This window comes from Prionailurus bengalensis, chromosome A2 (genome assembly GCF_016509475.1).
Source record: "Prionailurus bengalensis isolate Pbe53 chromosome A2, Fcat_Pben_1.1_paternal_pri, whole genome shotgun sequence".
Taxonomy (NCBI): Eukaryota; Metazoa; Chordata; class Mammalia; order Carnivora; family Felidae; genus Prionailurus; species Prionailurus bengalensis.
In genome coordinates this window covers 126,330,365-126,354,141 of record NC_057348.1, presented here as the reverse complement: position 1 = coordinate 126,354,141, position 23,777 = coordinate 126,330,365, and the positions used below count along the sequence as shown (strand labels likewise).

The window sequence follows — 23,777 nt, the reverse complement described above, 5'->3', positions numbered from 1 at the left end:
AGGGAGAAACATTTTTCTTAGACTCTAATATCTTACCTATAAAAAATAACTAGAATTTGGGGCACCTGGGTGGCTCAGTCAGTTAAGCATCTGACTTTGGCTCAGGTCATGATCTCGCGGTCTGTGGGTTCAAGCCCCGTGTTGGGTTCTGTGCTGACAGCTCAGAGCCTGGAGCCTGCTTCAGATTCTGTGTCTCCTCTCTCTCTGCCCCTCCCCCACTCATGTTCTGTCTCTCTCTCTCTGTCAAAAATCAATAAACATTTAAAAAAAATTTTTACAATAATAACTAGAATTAGTATCTCCAAAAAGATAAGAAAAGATATTTTATTCGTGTAACAAGAATGTTACACTAAAATTAAAGAAATATTCAAAAAACAAAAAATATCACTTGGAAGTTATGCTAGTGGCATAAGATAGTTTTCATAAAAGGATTAAAGATGAAATTGAAGAGATCCTCCAGAAAATAGAACAAAAGACAAAGAGATGGAAAATAGGGCAGAAAAGCTAGGAAAATTAGAAGACCTGTCCAGCTGACCCAATATACAAATAATAAGAGTTCTAAGGAAAAAAAGAAAGGAAGAAATCATCAATGAAATAATTCAAGAACGTCTCTCAGAACTGACACATGTGAATTTCCAGGTTGAAAAGGTCCCTGGGTGACTAACACTGTGAATGCAAATAGAGCCACCCCAAGCCTATCATCACAACATTTCAGAACTCTTGAACAGATGCTACTGCAGGTTTTCAAAGGATGGAGGCACAGAGCAGCTTCAGACAACAACACTGGGAGGCTGGGAGCCAATGAACTGATAGCTTCAAACTTCTGAGGGAAAATGATTTTAACCTAGAATTCTATAACCATCTGTTCTGGTTAACTATTGTTGTGTAACAAAACACTCCAAACTTTAGTGGCTTAAAACAACAACCATTTTCATTACCTCTCACAGTTTAGGGTATCAGGAATTCAGGAAGAGTGTGGCTGGCCAATTCTTCCTCTCTGTGTGATATTGACCATGGTTACTTGATGGTATCTACCTAGTGGTTGGGTTAAAGGGTCAGATATGACTTGACTCACATAACTGAGGCTTGAGAAGGAGAGTTAGAATATTGGGTTTGTTGTAGAATATTGGGTCCTGCTTCCTTTCCAGATAGGGACTTTAAAAAAAGGCTTTAATTTTTGGGCAGTTTTAGATATCCAGAAAAATTGAGCAGAAGATACAGAGTTCCTATATACTCTGTCATCTCCTCCTCAATTTGGCCTATTATCAATATCTTGCATTAATGTGGTATATTAGTGTGGTTATAAATGAAGAGCCAATATTTATATATTATTCTTAACTAAAGTCTACAGTTTACCTAAGGGTGTATTCTTTATGTTGAACCTTGCATGGGTTTTGCCAAATGCATAATGGCATGTATCCACCATTACAGTATCATATATCAGTATCACTGCCCCTACCCACAAAAACCTCTGTGCTCCATTTTTTAATCCCTCCTGTCTCTCCCCAAATCCCTAGAAACCACTTATCTTTTACAGTGTCTATGGTTTTGCCTTTTTCCAGAGTGCCACCTAGTTGGAATCATACAGAATATAGCCTTTTCATATTGGCTTCTTTCACTCAGCAATATGCATTTAAGCTTCCTCCATATCTTTTCATGACTTGATAGCTCTTTTCTTTTTACTGCTGAATAATAGTCCATTGTATAGATACACTACATTTTGTTTACCCATTCACCTTTTGAAAGACATTTTGGTTATTTCCATTGAGGGATCTTTTGACATGGTTTCCAGCAGGATAGTCAGACTTCTTACATGGTGAATCAGGGCTTCAAGAGAACAAAGTTGCCAGGAATCTTAAAAATGGGGCCATAATTGGCATAGAATCACTTCTAACGTACCCCGTTGGTCAAAAAGTCATATAACAGCCAAGATTTAAGGGTAAGGGTGTCAAAGATAATGAGGCCATCTTTAATCTACCACACCAGTCAATGAGAGACAAACTCTGATGGTCTCAGAGGTTTATTTCCTTCTTTCTATTGATTCCCTAGCAAGAAGATGATTCATCATGTTTGGGACTCCTCCTGTTTAACAGATAATCTCCTATACCATAAATCTACTATTATTGTTAAATAGTGACTTACAAACACCAGAACCCTCTTTCCCTAAAAATATGTAGGCTGTCCTTGATATATCTAGCTATGTCCTGTTTAAAAGACCTTTCTAGGGGCACCTAGGTGGCTCAGTCTGTTGAATGTCCAACTTCAGCTCAAGTCATGATCTTGCAGTTTGTGAGTTCAAGTCCCACATCGGGGTCTGTGCTGCCAGCTCAGAGCCTGAAAACTGCTTCGGATTCTGTGTCTCTGTCTCTCTCTGCCCCTCCCCACTCTCTCTCTCAAAAATAAACATTAAAAAAAAATTTTAAAGACCTTTGTATAAGATAATGAGTGTTCAGAGACCAAGTGGAACTTGAAGTTTCTCCCCAACAAGTCTTATTAACCTTATATATGTTTTTAAATTTTTTTTACCTTATTTATGTTTATACTTACGGTGTAAGCTGTTTCTGGGCCCACATTATACCTCACCAACTCAAAAAATAGAAACATTTTTAGATATACAAATGATAAAAAAAAATAAGTTACTTTCCTCACATCCTTCAAACATTACTTTAAAATATTCTCCGTCAGAAACAATAAAAATGTGGTCTTCTAGAAAATAGATCTACTAAGCCGGGAAGAAGTGAAGACAATCTCCAGGATGATGAAGATGGGGGCTCTCAGGATATCTACTGAGCACTAGGGTGAGAGGGAAGCAAGTCCAGAGGAAGCAGGTCCAGAGGTTTCAGGAGAGATTTCTGTAAGATAAAATGAATAAATTATCCATTAGAGTATATTCAAAGGTGATCAAACAACTGTAAAAAATTTGAGGGTAAATTGATGATAAATACTTAGAAAATTAAGCAAACAAATAAAAGGCAACTATTAACTCCAGGGAAATAAAAGAATTTAGAAGGAAAGAGAAAGCAATCATACATCAATTGTGAATAGCCAAACCCCCTGCTCTATGGTGGGAAGTAAATAGACTACAAATCAAGAAGTGGACTTGAAAGTATGTTATTTAGAGATAAGAAAGAATATACCCAAAGAGTCAGTTAAGGCTGAAATTAGTAGCCTCTGGGAGTGGAGAAATGGGGAAGGTAGGGGAGTGTGGGATTGCTGTTAATCACTATAAGCTTTATAGACATAAATAGTTTAACTGTCTTTGCTTACGTTTACCATTTCATTGAGCCTTGCTCTGACCACTCTAACCCTATTTCTTCTGCCTCCTTTTTTTCATAGCACTTACCGCCTTCCAGCATCCTCTCTAATTTGTTCATTCAGGATGCTTACTGTTTTTTTCCTGATAGAATTTCAACAATACAGGGCAGTGGTTTTCATCGTCTTCATTTACCAGTATGACCCAGGTGCCTAGAGCAGTCTCTGGAACATAGTAGGGCCCATTAAACATCACTCAAGTAAAACAACTTTGGCTTTTTAAAATTATTTGCATGGGTAGCTTTGATTTTTAAAAATAAAATAAATCATTTGCCTAAAAATTCTACCACAAAGTAAAAATCCCATACTTAAATATTGCTCATACATCTTGCTTGTCTATCAAAAAATGTTATCATTAGTTTTCTCAGGCTTCGAAATGAATACTCCTTCAGTGCATCCCAAGTTCCCAACCTGATACATGTTTACCTTTATGAAACACTGAGACAGTTGGCAAGCACTAAAATATAATAAGTGAGGCTCACATAACACTTAAAAATAAATGATGATTTATGTAAGGTTGTGAGATATGAAGTTATTATAATAAAGAGAAGATACAAACATTTGAGGAGTAATCAAGTACTTCTGAGTTTAATTATCATTCATTAGTCTATACCTGGTCTTGTTTCAAAAAAGATTTTAGGGAAGCCTATAAAAGTATAAAGGATATAACATTAAATTAGACTTAAATTAAACCTTGGCAAGAGAAGATAGAAAATCAAGGATGGGACAAAGAGAAGCCAAGAAAACGACTTAAAATACATGCAGTTATAAGCTGATACTGGTCACAAATTTGTCTCTAAACTCTGTGTCCATTAGTATTAGATTTAGCTACAATTAAACAAAGAAACTCAATATATGGGTGGTTAAAATAAAATAATATTTTAGTTTATTTCTCTCACACGTAAAATTTCAGAAATGTGGAATCCGGCTCTAGTGTGAGAGCTCAATTCCACGGGTTCTCAAGGATTCGGGGTTCTTGCAGCTCACCCCTCTGCCTTCCCAATGTAGGAGATACCCCCATAGTCCAAGATGGGATCACTCTGGGCACCAAAATGGAGAAAGAAGTTAAAGAAGGAACAAGGGGCACTTGCCAATTGTTTCCTAAGAAATATTCCCAGAAATTGGATACTTCCCCTTCTATCTGATCGTCCAGAAATTAGTGAGGTGGCCAATTGTGGCTGTAAGGGAAGCTGAGTAAAGCAGTCATCACTGTGACATTATCATGTCCTACTAAAACTTCTATTAAAATGAAGGGGAGAGCTAGATCTGAAGGACAACAAGGGTGTGTGCCACGGCCTCATAGCAACCAAAAGAAGAAAGGGAAGAAGGTCAGGTTCAAAATCGCTGAACAATGTGTAGAATCACTGAATCACTATCTTGCACACCTGAAACTAATATAACACTGTATGTTAACTCTACTGGAATTAAAATTTAAAAAACCTAATAAAATTTAAAAATGGACACAGTTGTCAAGATGACCTTTGCTCAAGCAACTTATAGTAGCTCTTGGTAAAAAAGATTAGAAAGGGATGACTCTGGAGAACTTCACAAAAGTGAAAAAGTTTAGTCTTACTACATTGATGCAAACCATTTTATAGCACTGTTATTTGTAACAACTCTTTTTTTTAATTTTCTTAATGTCTATTTATTTTTGAGAGAGAGAGAGAGACAAAGCGTGACTTGGGGAGGAGCAGAGAGAGAAGGAGGCATAAAATCCAAAGTGGTCACCAGTTCTGAGCTGTCACCGACTGAGACACCCAGGCACCCCACAACTCTTAATAATGTATTGACAGTTTAGAGAAAACATGTGTGCAAAGATTTGATCTTCTGAGTTCATTTGAACGATCCATTTTGAAAAATCATAATAAAATAAAGGTTTTTGAACTTAATTGTGTGAATGTCCTGATATACACCTTTGTATTTGTCCTGATATACACCTTTGTATTTGTTTCAGAATTAAAGAAAATTCTATTTACCTTCGCTTACGGAAAAGAAACCACTGCAATCACAGAGACTACCAGAATATTTCAAGAAATGGTATGTAGCTTTCCATCGAAGCCTTCAGCAGTGTGCCTTTACTGATTGATTTTATTTCATAAGTTCCACAAAAGCTGAGTTAGAAAACAAGGGCCACCTAATAAAATGAACAGTCTCCCTTTCCAGCACCAGGGCCCTTCAAATACAGCATCTTACCTACAGCAGAGGAGAGAAAGAAAAAGATGTGGTGAGGATGTACACCAAGGCAAGGGAGCAGGTCAGTCATCCACAAGCAAAGTTCTAGAAAGGCAGGGCATTCAAGGCTCAGGAGGCAAGACTTAAGCAAGCCTTAGCAGAACAAGGGCTGAGTAAAATCAAGATCATTGCAAAGGCTCTGCCCTTCCTTGTGATGCAAAGTCTCCCACATTTCTAGTGGGATTTGGAGTTTTTTTATTTAATGTTTATTCATTTTTGAGAGAGAGAGAGAGAGACAGACAGAAAGAGAGACAGAACATGAGTGGGGGAAGGGCAGAGAGAGAGAGGGAGACACAGAATCCAAAGCAGGCTCCAGGCTCTGAGCTGTCAGCACAGAGCCCGACGCGGGGCTTCAACTCACAAACCGCAAGATCCTGACCTGAGCTGAAGTCAGTCACTTAACGGACTGAGCCATCCAGGCACCCCTGAGATTGGAGTTTTAAGATAAATGGCTAAGTGTTTATATCTGAAATCCCCAAAGCCATTAAGAAAATGAATGTATTTTCAGAGTGTTGTGGAGACTTGCAGGTCTCCATCAGTTTCCCATGTTTCCCAGGACATCAGTGTCCTTGCCTCTCACCTACGTGGTTCTCAGCTCCCACCTTGGACCCAGAGACAGTCCATTGCCACAGGACTTCAGTGAAACTCCTGACTGATGAACCAATGCCTGGATAATGCCAAATGAATTGCCAAGTAGTGTTTTGTGACACCGTGATGTAGAGATGGCAGACACTTAGGGTGGGTGTTGCCACTCCATCTTCCTAAGATGTCACTAGTCAACCTTGGCGCTCCTCTCTGCTACACCCAGATTCTGCCTCAGCAATTCCTACGATACAGCACATCTGACAATCACCATCAACAGGTTAGACTTGGCATGTAAAGCTAAACCTATTTGCCATCCCTGTGCCATTTCCAATTCACAAGAGTGCTAAGGCTTTTTCCGGGCAGTACAAGTTTTAACCAAATATATGAGCAGCAAATAATGTATGTCTTATCATACATATTCTACACAGAATAAATGTTCTGCTAGTCTAAGAACAATATAAGTTTTCTTACTAATGAAATAATAGTTGCTATTTATTACTCTCTTACCAAGTGCTAAGAATACTTTACGTATAATATTTCAGCTTTTTTTTTCAACAAACTGTAAGGCAAGTATCAGTATATGTCTTCAGTCCTATGATACCACTGATTATAATAGCTCAAGGGAGTGTTGAGGGAGGAAAAAGGAAGGAAGAATTACAGTGTACACATTGATTTCAGGACTCAACCCAATGTCAAATGTGCTAAAATGTATTTCTCAGAATTGAGGAATTCTAATGATAGATACCCACACTGTTATAGCTGAGAAAACAGAGACATACAGAGACCAAGAACATGGCCTGGGATCACAGAGAAGTTTGCAGGGCTGGGATCTGTAGCCAGCTTGTTACACCACACTCAGACACCAACAAAGATACTACAGTCACTGGTCTGTGATCTAAGATGATCTACAGAAAGAGCTTGGCCTCACCTCTCTGCAGATGAACACAATGGACAATGTAGTGGAAAGTTAGAATTGAACCTGGCTGTGAATCATCATATACACAAAGTGAATATCAGCCCCTTGCACTTTCTCTTTTCCTTTAGTGAGCTAAACAAACAACCCCAAAGCTGTCAAAAGCTCTCTGTCAATGTATAATAAAACACAAAGAACAAAAACACCTGTGTTCAATATCACGCACTCTAGAAAATAATGGTGAAGAGGCCATATATTTTTATTTAGAAAGACAAAACACTGTCAAAAGAAAAATCGGGATACAAAGTTGGATGGTATAGTTTAATTTATAGTGTATTATTTATTTTTTTTCATTTTTTTAATGTTTATTTATTTTTGAGAGGGAGAGAGGCAGACTGCAAGCAGGGGAGGGGCAGAGAGAGAGGGAGAGACAGCATCTGAAGCAGGCTCCAGGCTCTGAGCTGTCAGCACAGAGACCAAAACAAGGCTCGAACCCACAGACCGTGAGATCATGACCTGAGCTGAAGTTGGATGCTTAACCCACAGAGCCACCCAGGCACCCCTACTATATTTTTTTAAATAAGAGAAAAAACTAGCTTCACATATGAAGATCACAGAAAATATACCAAAATCATTACGTTTGATCAATTATGGATGATCTTTTTTTTATATATACTTTTCTGTTTTCTAAAGGTTTTATGTTTACACAGAAATAAACTTAAAAAAAAAAAACAAAACAAAACCTAGAAGAAAGTGAGTACAGGAACAGTGAAGGGCTTGCCTGGGATCCCATAGTTGAAGGGGTCAGGTTAGGACAGGAACAAGCAATAGGACTCTAAGCTGCACGCTCCCTGTGCCTACGATGCCAGCATTTCCCTCTCTCCCAAGCCCCAGACTTGTCAACTCAACATTACTTTCTACCCACAATGAATGCAGTGATCTTTTGTAAAATCAAAAAGACCAAAGTAAGATGCTCCAAAAATACAAAGTACAATTTGTAGTAGATGTTTCTCCTTTTGTGGTATGCTGTCTTGACAGCATTCCTTTAAAATTCAGATTGTGAAGATAAAACAGGGAAAAAGAGATGGGAGAGAAGCCTAATCATGAAAAAAAACAGGCATGTCAAAATGGGATCAAAACCTGTGCCTTCTGTCAGAGTTAAGTCTAATAAATAGGTGCCAGAGTGTAAGTGGGGGGAGGGCTTATTTCCTTCCTTTTCTTTAAATTTGCAATCCTTAGAAATGCCTAAAATGTAGACTTTGTCTAGTATATCTTCTTTGAAGATGCTCCTTGACTATTTTTCTAAGGATGGAATTCTACAAGGGTTTTTATTGCTGCTGTTGTTATTGTTTTAGTTCCTCATAATTACTCATTATTTAATGTTCTGGTTTTACTTCCAGCCTTTCTTCCTATTTACTGCAGCTTTTCCTCACTATGGGTTTTCTTTGCTATTATGCAGAATGTAACCTGACTAGCTGTGCCAAGTTATTTCAATTACTCCCCAGGGTTTTTATTGGATATAGGAAAAGTCAGCCTTCTACGCCCTGCATATTTATGGCTACACTTATTTTTCAGAACCAGCGAGGGGGCGGGTGGTGGAGAGAGAGGGAGAAAGGAGAAAGAGAAGAAAGAGTTGAATGGAATATTAAAGACTTTCTTAAAAACTGTGTAGTAAGAATTAAAGAAACAGCTCTTAGTTTCATCTTGATGTTTCTGAACAAGACCTGGAAAATGTCTAGAGATACCTCTACCATGAACCATTGCCAGTGATTATAAAGCATTTTAAGATGTACAATGCCAAAGTCATCTTTAAGTTGGGTACTGATTGCCCAGAAAGCTTCCAGCTAAATCTTTACAATGGGCAAAGGCGATTTGCAGCAAACTCCTACAGCTCCCAGCTTGCCCAGAGGACCTGCCGAGCGGGGCCGCATAGGGACAGGGAAAGGGTCAGTACACCTTGTGGTTGGCTGGGTCCTCACAGAATGTCACCTCACTTCTCAGAGATGCAAAGCGATTCCCAGAGAACAAATGGCAGAGGTATCCCACTCTTGTTGCTTCCTAAAATCATTTCATTTCCTTGCCATGTAAACTAGTAGACTGGTTTTGAATTTAGGCGCTGGAATTGGTGTGTGACTTAGACAAATAGTTTAATTTCCCTGGCCCATTTCTGCATCTCTATAGAATGTGGGTCATGGTTCAATGCACGCAATTGCCAAAGTTGACCCGGGATGTCACTCTGGGTTGCCTAGACAACAAGCTAGCCCCAGTAGGTCGCCTTCACCCTATTTTGCGGAGGGAAAGGCTGCACCCAAAGCCAGTGAGTGATGGGGTTCAGGGAACAAGCCTTGCCTTGTATGTTTGCCCCTTCTCCAATAAAGCCAATTTTTAAACTACATCACATGACATGCAGAATTCATCACAAAACCCAGATGGGGCCCACTTTGCACAGTGGGGATAACAGGACATACTTGAACTTCACAGGGCTATTTAAGGTTGAATGGGAAAAATGCAGTGCTTTCTAAATGTCCATCATCATTGCAAACTCCACCTACCACCTGTCCTATTATTTCCTCAGCATTTCAAAATATCAGTCACTTTTTCAATGTACATTGTTTCTTAAAAAAAAAAAAGTAGATTTGAAAACACAAAAATACATTTAAAAGATGAACACCCATGATGGGAAAGCCTGTTGCTCACCGAGTGTAAGGACAGAACAAGGGGACATCTGGGGTTGGGTCTACAGGCCCCTCGCGACAGCAGTGGGCAGGGTCATGGGTGAGGGGCAGCTGGCTGGACCAGGAGAATCTCACAGAAAAAGAGGGCTCTTCCTCTGGGAGGAAAAGGCTGAGCAAGGGATAAGAATGGGAAATGATTGGAGCCTGGTGGACAGCAGGTCTGAGAGTGACTGAGGGGAGCTGGGGCCAGGAACAGAGGAGAAATGGGCAGGACTTCAAGGCAGCCCTGGGGAATGGGTGCATCCTGGGCAGTGGGCTAGGGCTCCCCTTGCAAGGCTGGAGGAAAGTAGGACAAAGGCAGGATTGGGGTGGAGGGAAGTGAGAGCTACAGTGTGGGGCAGTAAGGATGGGTGGGGCAAAGGACGGAAGCTGTGGGGTAGTAGAGTCTGGAAAACAAGCTTTGACTTGTTGAGCTGGGAGCCCTAGAATATTCTAGAAGGTGGAGGAGCAGATGAAGGTTTTCAAATATGATCACCTCTCAGAGGTAGACCTATAAATGTGGATGCCAATCAATATCCATCTGAGAGTCCAGTGAGGCAAACATGGACCCCCAAACTACCTCTCATACCCATGCTGCATGTTCCACGTTTGGAGACCTTGGCATTGGGCCTCAAAGCCTCATGCTCAGTAAAGAGTCAATGAATGCTAGCTTTTATTTCAGCCCTCACTGTCCTTGCCTGATCTCACTGCTCCCATTCACACGTCCAGCAGAGCCAAACTCCTGCCACCTTACACAAGTCCTCTGTTGCTGCCTCTGGTCACCCTTTATTTGGCTTGAAGCTGCTTCAAGTGGAACTTTCCAGTGCAATAGTGAGCATGAGCCCCGAGGGAACCATATTTGTACTCTAGCACTGAGCTCAGCCTCTGCTGCACGTAGTAGGGAAAAGTCAAGCCAACACACTTTTTTTCTTATAAACTCAAATAACTCTCAGGAGTTACATTTAGCCTTTGAAGAGAAGAAAAGCACACACAGTAATCCTTTGCCAACCTGAATACCTCCACAGTGGGCAAAAGCCACGATTGGCAAGATTATACTTCATTTTTAAAATAAAAGGTAGAAGAAAAACAAATGTTAAAGGAGTATTCAACATGTGTTTTTAAGTAAACAAAAATTCACAAGTCATCCACTTCTAAAATAAACAAGACTCATATGCTTTAAAAGACACACAGATCCCAGCCCCTGAGCCCCCATGGCCACAGCACACAGCCTACAGAGGTGGGCACTCTGACCTACCCGTTCCTGGGCCACGCGTAGCATCTCCACAGTTTCCCAAGGAGACTTTACTAGCCTGGAATGTCTTTTGTCACTGGTAGCCTTCCTCACTTTGATTCTGCAGGTTTAGCAAAACCTTAGTGTAAACCCCTATTTGGAGTCGTTTTGTTTTCAGAAAGTCAAAAGTGCTTACAGGAATTCTGTTTTCCAGGCCTGATCTCCCACACAGTGTGAGGCCACCCCTCTCTGTGCACGCATGTGCTCCCCCACACGCCAGAAGTGGGAGCAGGGGACCAGCTGGAAGTATATAGATAAGAAACTTGGAGAATTTTTTTTTAATTTTTTTAACGTTTTTATTTATTTTTGAGAGACAGAGAGACAGAGAACGAGCAGGGGAGGAACAGAGAGAGAGGGAAACACAGAATCTGAAGCAGGCTCCAGGCTCTGAGCTGTCAGCACAGAGCCCCCACGCGGGGCTCAAACCCACGAACCGTGAGATCATGACCTGAGCCGAAGTCAGTTGCTTAACCGATTGAGCCACCCAGGCTCCCCGGAACTTGGAGAATTTTAACATGCTGCCACACAGCATGTGTCACAGCCTTACCTACCTGACCCCACCTCAATCCTTTTGCTGCAAACCGGATTTGAGCTTGAACTCCACTGCCCCTCCCCCACTCCAAGAACTTGCTGGTTCCCTTCTTTCAGCTTGCATTAAACCATCTAGAGAGTGGGAGAGAATCTGGCAGACCAGAGAAACTAGGGTAAAGGGGCAAAATTCAGGGCAGCGTATGAAATTTATATTCAGGCCATCTACATGGTAAGGTGCTGGGAAGGCTAAGCGGGAGGTGGCGGGAAGCAGAGGGGTGAGGAGCAGAAGCAGAGGGAGGGGAGAGGGAGGAAGAAGAGAGCAGGGTACTACGTGTCCATGACGGCTATGAGCTCAGCTTCGTGCTCCCTCCTGATGGCCGCTCAACTGTTTCTTCTACAAATCACTGCTCTGAGATGAACCCCACAAGATTACCGGCAAAGCAAGTCACCTCATTCATGCACCGCAGCACAGTACAACTCATTCCTGTTGCTCTCCAGTGAAAAGTGAGGGGAGAGGCGAACCCTAAACTCATCTCCATGCTGATATTAAGTCTGCTGGTGTTTTTGAGCACCAGCTGCTGTAATAGGCACAAAGGATAAAAAAGACTAACCATTAATGGATGCATGACCACATTCAGGTCCTGACCTCTCACTGGCTGGCTCCATAGCCTCCGTGAGTCCCTCCCTGTTCTGAGCCTCAGTTTCCCTCTGTGTAAAATAAAGGGCTTTAACCAGATAATCTCAACTTCCATCCAAGCTCCATGGCTCTGAAATTCTAAATCAGACTGTTTTAGACCAGCAATCTTCAGGGTCACTCCATGGTTAAGTGTTTTGTTTTTAATCTGATTTGTTGCTCATATTTAAAACTCGAGAGCTCTTGCATAAAAATCCCATTTTTATCTATGTCTGAAAATCAGCAGTTCTGGCAACACAGCCACACCCCTGCCTGGCAACGATTGGTTGGAGCTGAGTAGTGGCCTGCCCTTCAGGTGGACTATGGGCTTAGCTACCTGGCCCTTGTGGCCATTTGAGGCTTCGGACCCCCTCCCAGGTCTTAAGTGACCAGGGACTGTGCAAGTAAAAGTAGGACTTCAATGTACAACAAGTCAAAAGTGGGAAGAGCTCCTACAAGGTGACCAGGCCCGGGTTGAGAAGCAGAAGGAGAGAAGACACTTTTGGGGGATGTTCTAGTAAGAGTGAACATGAGAGAACCATCCATCCTGCTGTTAGACTTGCAGAGATTTGCCAGAAAGCAGCTTGCTTCCTCAACAAGCAAGAGAACTGTCGAAGGAGCTTGCCTTGGACACAGAAACACCACCATTCAGGCCTTGCTCCAAGCCAGAAAGAATACATCGATGTCTTTTCAGGCCCTGGCCAGCTAATTGTGTTCTACCTGGGGAATACCATCTAGGAGGGACCATTGGTCAGGGCATGATTCCTCAGGAGCATCCATTAGCAGGATGGGTGGATTTAGCTGGAGAGGTTTGGAGGTTGCTATTGTTATTACTACTTTTATAGATTTTAGCTGATATTAAGTACTGCAGGCTTAGTTCAGACTGCTTTAACAACAACAACAAACATAGACTATCTTATAAATGACAGAAACTTATTTCTCACAGTTTTAGAGTCTGGAAGTTCAAGATCAGAGTGCTAGCAGGGGGAGTTCTGGGTGAGAGCCCCCTCCCGGGTTGCAAACTGCTGACTTCTCCTTGTATCCTCTTGTGACATGGCAGAAAGAAAGCGCCCTAGCTTTCTGCCTCTTCTTAAAGGGCACAGATTTGATTCATGAGAACTCCATCCTTTGGACCTAATTACTTCTCAAAGGTCCCACCTCCAAATATCATGATGATGGGAATTAGGTTCCAACGTATGAATTTTGGAGGGACACAAATATTTAGTTCATAAAATGTACCTTCTCTCACCCAGACACTATGCTAAGTACTTTGCATACTTTATCCCCATTTAATCCACAAAGCAACCCTATTTTACAGGTGAGGAAACTGGGGCTTAGATAAGTTTAATAACTCACCCAAAGTCCATTAGCTCATCAGTGGTAGAGTGTAAACCCGTGTCTGTCTCGTACAAGCCATGTCAGAGAGTGTCTATGCCTGCTCCCAACCATGCCATGCTGTCCCTCTTTCAGATTCTGGCTTCTAAAGCCACTATCTTCACTTCACTGTCACACTGTCAAGATGACCCATACCTGCCCAGAGGCAGCTGAACATCAGAATTAGATACCTTGACCCAGCACTCTGTTAGCCTTCCCTCTTTATCGAAAGTGATCCTCTCAGAAAGGGAGAGGAAAGAAAAAAAAGTAAAAGAAGGATGAAGAAACAAACTAGAAATGAGTATTAATCCAGGTAGAGCTGAATTCAGTTACACATACAAGAACGTATTATTTTTATTATCACTTCCCCCCACCATGGTCTCTATTCTCTAACAAAACAGATTCTGTGGCTTTAACTAGCTGTCTGAGCACTTGCTACTGTATTCTTGACAAAAATGCACAACCTGAATTTAATTAGGAGGAAACATAAGACAAACCCAAATTGAAGGGTGTTCTATAAAATAATTGGTCAGTACCCTTCCAAAGTGTCAAGGTCATAAAACTTTGAAGAATTAGCCCAGGTTAAAGGAGACTGGGCTGACATAAAACTAAATACAATATGTGATCCTGAGTTGGGCTGACCCAGAAAGTGTTGAGTCTGAGTTGGACTGACCCATGAGTGGGACAATCAGTGAATTTAAATAGGTCTATAGATTTGACAACAGTATTGAATTTCCTGATCTTGATAACTGTACCATGACTGTGAAAGATGTTCACTTTCAGGGAGTTTGGATAAAAGATATGTGCAAATGCTTTGTTCTATTTTTGCAACTTTTGTAAACTATTTCAACCTTTCAAAATTATGTTAACTTCTTGGAAATGATTTTAAAATGGAAATTTTAAAACAATTTTTTAAAAGCCACAGAGCACAGGAGAGAAGCAAAGAAATTATCTTGCCAAGCAGAAGTAGGCCCTCAGTAAGTATTTAGTAAACCCAACCACTGGGTCAAGTTTTTAATCTCAACCCAGAATGTTGGGAGGCAACGAGAGAAATTATTTATAACAAAACAACTGGGATGTTTCTATTTGGGAGCCATGATGCAGTGTGCTCACAGAAAAAAAAAAAAAAAAAAAAAAAAGCCAGGTTTTATTTTTTTTATTTTTTTTTAATTTAATTTTTTTATTTTTTTTATTTATTTATTTTTTTATATGAAATTTATTGACAAATTGGTTTCCATACAACACCCAGTGCTCATCCCAAAAGGTGTCCTCCTCAATACCCATCACCCACCCTCTCCTCCCTCCCACCCCCCATCAACCCTCAGTTTGTTCTCAGTTTTTAACAGTCTCTTATGCTTTGGCTCTCTTGCACTCTAACCTCTTTTTTTTTTTCCTTCCCCTCCCCCATGGGTTCCTGTTAAGTTTCTCAGGATCCACATAAGAGTGAAACCGTATGGTATCTGTCTTTCTCTGTATGGCTTATTTCACTTAGCATCACACTCTCCAGTTCCATCCACGTCGCTACAAAAGGCCATATTTCATTTTTTCTCATTGCCACGTAGAATTCCATTGTGTATATAAACCACAATTTCTTTATCCATTCATCATTTGATGGACATTTAGGCTCTTTCCATAATTTGGCTATTGTTGAGAGTGCTGCTATGAACATTGGGGTACAAGTGCCCCTATGCCTCAGCACTCCTGTATCCCTTGGATAAATTCCTAGCAGTAAAAAAGCCAGGTTTTAATACCAGTTTTTGAGTTGCTTGATCTAAAAGGTAAATGCAGATATGCTCAATGCCTGCAAGGTATCAAAACTTCCTATTTATCCTAAGGACCAAACGTATCTCCAAGATACACTGTTTGATTTTAATAGAAACTTTTGAGTTAAAAACATTTCAATTTGATACATTTTGTATAGAGGGGCACATTTCCCTCCTTATATTAGGAGGATTTGTTCCCATTTTTAATATTTTCAAGGCTTTCAATCTCAAAGAATCATTAAACAGTGGAGACATTCTGATCCAAGTGGAACTATTTCTTAGCACTTATCTACACAGCCCTGCCTGGCTTCTCCTTGTTCCACGCAACTCACCTAGATAGAAGCAGGGCACCTGACAATGATTATAATGTGAAGAGAATGAGTTTTCATTTCTTCTGTTAGGTCAAGATTTCCATCCTGTACCTCTTGAATCTCCCCACCTATAGAGGGCAAATTCAGAAGCAAATATCTTCTACTTTTTTTATGTAATTGTCAATGGCAAAGGTTGCTGAAGTCCTAGGGGGTCTCCTTTCAATAGATCCCCCCCCCTTTTAAATGTTTAAACATTTATTTCGAGAGAGAGTGTGCACATGGGGGAGGGGCAGCAAGAAAGAGAGAGGGAGAGAGAGAATCCCAAGAAGGCTCTGTGCTGTCAGCACAGAGCCCAACATGGGGCTCAAAACCATGAACTGTGAGATCATGACCTGAAATCAAGAGTCAGACTAAGCCACCCAGGGGCCCCTCAGTAGAGCTCATTTGTTTAGGATTTGAGATAAAGGACATTGTGGGGAAAGCTCCCTGCTACTTGTGTTGATAGCTTAAACGAATTTGCCATGTTTTTTTATCAGCTCCAAAGCATGCTGGGATGTGCCTTTTACCTTTGGTCTTCTCTTACTTCCCATCCTCTCATTTTCCACTTGATTTTGCCCCCACTACTCCCTCTGTTTCTTCTCCGATATTGTAATAGGTGCTAGAAATAGAAAGATGGACAAGACAAAGCCCCTGCCTTCAAGGAGATCATAACTACATGGAAAAGAGAGACAAATAAGGAGACAATCAGTGTTCTTCTGAAATGACACTAAAATAGAGGTAGGTTGAGGTCTCTGGAGGTGAGAGATATTTACCTCTGCCTGGAGAAGGAGAGGAAAACTTCACAGAGAAGGTACGTTTGAGCAGACTTCCCTGCAGGAAAAAAAAAAATAGGAATCCAAAAAGCAGAGGGAGATGGTGACTCAGTGCAAAGAGGCTCCAAGGGCAAAATATCTTTGAGAAAGAGGAAGAGAGAAGTTCAGCGTGGCTGAGGGATGCTTGTGAAGCTGTGTCAAGTTATGAGACTATGAGGGAGATCAGAGCCATTCTGGGAAGGCGATTATATTCTTTTAAAAAATATATGTTTTGGGGAATCATTTATCTAGCTTGTCATAGAAATTCAGAACCACACTTGTGAATTTGAAAGCATTTTCAGTAGTAGAAACACCAGCAAAAACTGTCACAACAATTATTAAGTGCCTACTATTTTGAGCTCAAGGTCAATGTATTAGTCTGAATGTTTCTACTTATTGCAAGCAACATTTTTAGAGAAAAAGAATTTAAATTTCTTGTGGCTGATTTTTTAACTGGATGTATATACATCATACTCTTCAAAATGCTTCCTCAATTATAAAAATATGAGCAAAATCTGCATTATTTAAAATCTAATGAAAGTTAAAAAACATTATTAGATTTACTTTATGTCTGTGTATGATAGCACATTTTCCATGAACATTTTATACTCTCTATAACGCTTCTTAGGTTTCTGGTTCTGGGTACAATAGAGTAAGTATGCTCCACCCAGCCTGCCCCCCTGAAAGCTGCTATAAAGCCTTGTCAGAAAGTATGGAGCAGGTGCTAGAAGACTCTGAAAAGTAAATAGTAGCAGGTCGATTGAAGAAGAAGACCAGAATGAGTACCACCAAACCAGCAGTGAGGTTAGCATTTTATTGTCTTCTGATATCTCCCGACCTAGTCTCAAGGCTCCCCAAAACCCAGACGTGGACAGAGGCACAGAGAAAAAAACCTTCAGTTCTCACTCAGGAAGTGGGAAAGGGGTCTCCTGGCAGCGACATGGTCTCATAGAAGAATGAATAATATAATTCACATATTCTCATATAGGAACTAAAATGATCTAGTTCAATCATAACTGATGTGTATTGTTAAATTGACATCCGAAATGGATTACCGCTTACTAGCTGTAGGACCTTGAGCAAGTCTCTTTCTGCCCCTGGGCCTCATCTGGAAAATGGGCTGCCTGATCACATGCTCTTGGAGGTCCCACCTGGCACTGATGCCCCAAGACTTCACACATGACCTTTAAGGAGCATCAAGAGGCAGAGTTATGAAGCTAATGATATTCTAGCTTGAGGGCCTCCCAAGCTTGGCGACCATATGAATTTGTAAAATTTTCCAACTTAAGATATCTAACCACAATTGGTTCAGACCCTTCTTTCTTCCCACTTTGGCTTCCCTTTATGTCAGGTCTCATTTTTCTGTTTTGTGTCCTTTTCCTTAAAGAGGATTCTTTATAATTTCTTCAAGTTATATAAGCTTTAGAACTTGAAACCTGGATCTTCCCTTGTCCTATTCAGACAGTTATAGCAAAATGGCCTTAAACTTGGGATTTCTTTCTGCATCATGTATAAAAAAGCATCAAATATTTTATCGTAAATTAATTAACAAGTTATTGTCTTCGAACATCAAGAAAGGAAACACCTAGTTTTCTTTCAGTGCACAGCTTAACACTTCTTCAGGGCTTCTCTGAATCCTCACACTTTATGTTCATTATTTGCCTCAGAACTATAAACTTCATAAAAATAGGGACTGTATCTGTTCTACTTACTGATGTGTCCCCAACATCTATTGCAATGCCTGGCACACAGGAAGTAGTCCATAAGTGTTATCAAGTTAATGCATTAATTTCTGAAGACCTGTTATATTTAAATATACTTCATCTTGGGGCGCCTGGGTGGCGCAGTCGGTTAAGCGTCGGACTTCAGCCAGGTCACGATCTCGCGGTCCGTGAGTTCAAGCCCCGCGTCGGGCTCTGGGCTGATGGCTCAGAGCCTGGAGCCTGTTTCTGATTCTGTGTCTCCCTCTCTCTCTGCCCCTCCCCCGTTCATGCTCTGTCTCTCTCTGTCCCAAAAATAAATAAACGTTGAAAAAAAAATTTTTTTTTAAAATATATAAATATACTTCATCTTTTCCCATGAAGAATTTGAGACAGAGCACTTCTGTTCTGGGCCAGGCACAGAAAGTTACAAGCTCATTTATAAGACCATGAAAAGCATCTTACCAGTTGATCTGAATGCCCAGAATATGAAGGAATTGCTGCTATGGTCAACACTGATCCAGCAGTGGAAATGTACACTGAAATTTATTTATGGGAGAACAACCAATGCTGAGATTATGTGAAACCCTTCTTCTCTCCTTGCAGTGCACAATTCCTCATTTAAAATGCAATTAATGAGGGGTTCCTGGGTGGTTCAGTCGGTTAAGCTTCTGACTCTTGATTTCAGTTCAATTCAGCTCAATGTGAGTCATGATCTCACAATTTGTGCAGAGCCTGCTTGGGATTCTCTCTCTCTCTCTCTCTCTCTCTCTCTCTCTCTCTCTCTCTTTCTTCCTCCCTCCCTCCTCTGCCCCTCCTCCCCTCTCTCTCTCTCTCTCAAAATAAATAAATGTTAGGAAAAAAGGCACTAAATGAGCCGGAATTCAGACTTTGATGGCCAAAAAAGACCCCCTTCTTCCTTTAATTGGGGAAAGAATTCCTTTAATTCTCCATTGGACCACTTCAATGAATAAATAAAATGTCCCTATTTCATAGTCACACCTTTTCCATTTCTCTGCACTATAATTGTAGAGACCAGACTATGGATCTCTTAAGGGTAGTTACAGTTCTTCAAATGTCCCCCTTGTTTTGCCACATCCCACAGGCTAGGGGCTGTCTTTCTTTCCTGCTCACATCTTCCAGTTCCAAATGCTTCAGTATTTTCTACAACAGCAGCAGTAAAATCAGCAGCTGAGAAGAAGTCTATATACAAGAGGAGGAAGACAAGAGGGCTTGGGAGGGAGAGAGACAGCAAATGTTGATGGGGCTTAAAAAGGGTAGCAGGACAACAGGAAACGGGAATTAAGAAGAGAGAGTGATGTGGAAATTACCTAATTACATAATTTCATAAAACTGAGATTCCCAAAAGGAAATATAAATCATAGAAGGCACAACAACTCTGGAAACAGAAAATTCTGTGCTCATATTATAAATATTCAGCAGAAAAAAAAAAACCCTTAACATTTGAGTAAAGAAGAGTAGGCATGTTCTCTCCCCTTGAGTGGAAGTTTGTGATTGTTGTTTTGAAATTCGCCACACCCAGTTGCAATTGGCCTGCCATCCTTGTCCTGAGCAGCAAAGGGATGTGGGTGGTGTGGGCACTGGGAGGGGGCGGCCCATGTGGCAAGCCATGACAGGTTTTCATTTTCATTTCCCTCCAACTCTGTGGGTGCTCAGCACCTCAAATTCCCAGCTGCAGTCTGGATAATGAGGAAAATTATTGGCCTGACCTGGTCCTTTAATTTTTTTCCCACTCATGGCTTGAGCTTTCATTAGTTTTCATTTCTCATTAAAAGAAAAATCAAAGAGTGAGAATTAAACACCTCTTGATTGTTATCCTATTGAAAATGGGAAGTTGAGAGTCATGGGGCTGGAACTGAATGAAAGGCCAGCCAATGAGATGAGTGAGACACCATGGGATATGTCAGCAGGCAATGGCTGCCCTCCTTCTCTTTCCTCTTGAGAACGATGGGAACCCTCTAACACCCAGAAAGTCTTTGAGTCTGTACATTTAGGACTCAGTGTTGTAAAATCTGGCACATTCTCGTTGGGTTTGGATGGGCATTAAAACTTTCACCAGCACTCAGTTATGTGTTTACCCCCTTTAAATGCTGCTCCTCAGACATAGAGTCTGCATTCAACCCATTTGTCAACTCCCTACTGTATGTCAGGCACATGGTAGGTGTTCAGCAAACCAATGGAGAGGGTGAATGGATGCATGCGTGCCGAGATGAATTGACTGCTCTTAATTTCTATGTTTGTGTTCATATCAAATGTACCCTACCTCACTAACATAAAGGGAATAAAAAAACAGTATGACAGTTCCTCAAAAAAAAAATTAAGCATAGCATTGCCATATGGTCCAGCAATTTAAATTAGGTATATACCTAAAAGAATTGAAAGCAGGGACCTAAACAGATACTTGCACACCAATGTTCATAGCAGCATCATTCACAATAGTCAAAAGGTAGAAACAAACCAAGTGCCTATCAATGGATGAATGTATAGATCCATACAATGGAAACTTATTCAGCCTTTAAAAAAGTGGATATACTAACACATGTTACAAATGAACTATGAAAACATTATGGTAAATGAAATAAGCCAGGCACAAAAAGACAAATATATTATGATTCCACCTATATGAGGGACCTAGTTATTCTTTAATGAGTATAAGTCTTCAATTTGGGATGCTGGAAAAGTTCTGGAGATGGATAATGCTGATGGTTGCATAATAATGTGAATGTACTTAAAGCCACTTGGATGCTCAAAAAAGTTAAAATGGTGAAGTTTATGGGTTGTATATTTAACACACAAAAAAAAGGGAAATAAAGCAACATCCATTTAATGTGCTGACATTCCTGAGTCAACCAAGGGAACATCAGCACTGCCCATATAGCTTGATTCTACTGCACTTGAAGAAGAGGCAGTCACTTTGTGGTCACACTGATTCAGGGAAACACGGGCCATCATGGCCTTCATGGCTGTGCACTCCCCTTTTCTCTTTGCAGATCTCTAAGAACACTCACTGACTCTGTCATAAGATGCACCTGTCCCCAGGCTTCTAAGGCTTGAAATTGTAGGAGAATCTTCCTCGTCCCTTGTCACCCAGCTGATGATTACTCGTTACTGCCGGCCAGCCTCCAAGGGACAAACTAGCAATAAACCTATATGGGTTCACTCTTTCTAGACTCCCAGCCTAAAGGAGCAGTGCCAGAGCTCAGCATTACAGACAGAAGGGACTGGGTTTAAGCAGCTCTCCATATTATTAGTTGTGTGGCTTTAGGCAAGTCACTTAAGTAAGCCTCACTTTTCTCATCTATAAAATGGGAATACTACTATACCTACCTCACACAGTTGTGCCAAGGTGTAAATGAACTAATAATATAAGTACATAACAGTGTGTCCACAATAAAATGAGTATCCAATAAATACAATTTTCACAGAAGAGATACATTACAGGTGGTAGCAAGGAGAGGGGGAGGGTGGTCATTCATCACAGGAGTTTAAATATATCAGCTGTACAATCTGAACCTTGAACAGACCAGCCAGCCAGGAGGAGCCTCAGGAGTGAGCAGGGATCCCAGCAGGTGATTAACTGGGGCTTTCTAAGGAGATGGCTAGTTCTCAAAGAATCCTTTTTTACTTCTTCTCATCCCTCACCTAACGATCTTTGGAGTAGTTTCTCTTTGGTGATAGATGTATATCATGTTCTCACATCTACTAGAAAGCTTACTCATTCATGCTTAGGAAATATCTTGAGACTTGGAAATCCAAAGAATTTAGGATCATGTTAATATAATGCCACATAAACAGAAAACTCTTTAAGGAGAATGAAGCTTTCCCATCTGTGTGATGGTGCAGACAATGTCTGGTTGCACAGTGATGCTTCTTCCATGATTTCAGTCAATCAGACTATCATCCCAATCGTGTTGAATTGAGCTCACTACCTTTAATTATTGTCTTTTAATTATTCAGGTGCATCTTCCCAAAACCTGGACAGATTTATAGAAAGGTAAGTGAAAGTGGGATATAAGAAGTTGTTTTTAGATTGGGTTTCTGATTTAAAAACAAAGAATGAAAACCCTCTGTGGCTACCCTGTAATCACTTGTACTGAGTACCAGTACCTTACTAGCCACTCCCAAACATTGGGACATTATCACTTCTTGGACCCGTGGGCATAGGAAGTGATTAATTTGCATATGTTCTTTAAGAAGAATCATAAAAAAACACATACAAAGGGGATCAAATTTAGGTCTGGCCAAAGTTGCTGAACAAAAGACCAAAAAAATGTATTTCATTTTCTTGCTTTATGTGCTCATTTTGAGCTTAAAATTCAGAAGCAAGGCCCTGGGTTCCCAGAGAGAAAGTTTGAGAAAACCTTGAATTTGAAGTTCAATACACAGATGTTGGGATGTCCTACAAATCTGGACAGAAGTAACCAAGTAACACTTGATGAAAAACGCTGGGAAAGGTCCTAAAAAGATGGCATCACATGTGCCTACTGGAGACTTCAATCCACTCTTCTCAATTCTGTTTACTTCTGTGGTCTTTCCCTAATGGGGAAGTGGGTTACAGATTATACACAAGAAGAGGGAAAGAGAATGGTGGTACTGGAATGAAAGAAAAATAGCAAAATGTTATCCAAAAGGGGGGGCACGCAAAGATCCTTTCACAGATCCAGGCTGTGACATCAGTTCCAAAGCATGGCTTCTGAGTGTTTGCCATTCATATCCCATCTATGTTTCTCAGTGTGTCCAGGGACCCACTGTTGGATCATCCAGCCATCATTATATACGCCATGATTGGAAACGATGTCTGCAATGGGTGAGTTATGGAGAAAAAAAGTTTTAAAAGTTCTTGGACTCTGGATTCCTTGTCCTCCACTGCACTCCACTGCGTCCCAGTACCTGCTGTTGAGTTGAATTTCTCTGTCTTAGCAAGTCCCAGACATATGTGAAATCAACGGAACCAACCTGTAAAACTGAAAGGCCCTTTTAAAAAGATCCAATCCATTAATTCTCTGTTCCAACTCACAACAAATGGGTATGTCATGCTACAAGTTCTCAATTGTAGCACAAGATAGATGCTGCTACTAGCCAAGAATCCAAACTGAATATAACGGCCTTTTATTTTTTTATTTTTTTTTCAATGTTTATTTATTTTTGGGACAGAGAGAGACAGAGCATGAACGGGCGAGGGGCAGAGAGAGAGGGAGACACAGAAACGGAAACAGGCTCCAGGCTCTGAGCCATCATCCCAGAGCCCGACGCGGGGCTCGAACTCACGGACCGCGAGATCGTGACCTGGCTGAAGTCGACGCTTAACCGACTGCGCCACCCAGGCGCCCCTATAACGGCCTTTTAAATAAAATAAGGCTGAATTTCTGCTACCCCATAAGAATAGCTTCCTCAGTTATATTCTGATATAGGTATTCATGGCAGAGACAGCATAGGCTTAGAGCATTTGCAAAAGGACTGTGTATCATTTATGGCCAATTTTATGTATGCCCATGGCCCACAGTAA

General features: G+C 40.9%; 1 protein-coding gene across 2 annotated transcripts in view; it reads left to right on the top strand.

The window, feature by feature from the left end:
- The window catches only part of AOAH (acyloxyacyl hydrolase), a 168,109-nt gene that overhangs the window by 113,191 nt on the left and 31,141 nt on the right, over positions 1-23,777 (top strand). For both annotated transcript variants that reach the window (XM_043589264.1, XM_043589263.1), the window contains exons 14-16: positions 5,267-5,349; positions 22,229-22,265; positions 23,004-23,078. In XM_043589264.1, the coding sequence (XP_043445199.1) occupies positions 5,267-5,349; positions 22,229-22,265; positions 23,004-23,078 (195 nt within the window). The remainder of the gene's footprint in view (positions 1-5,266; positions 5,350-22,228; positions 22,266-23,003; positions 23,079-23,777) is intronic.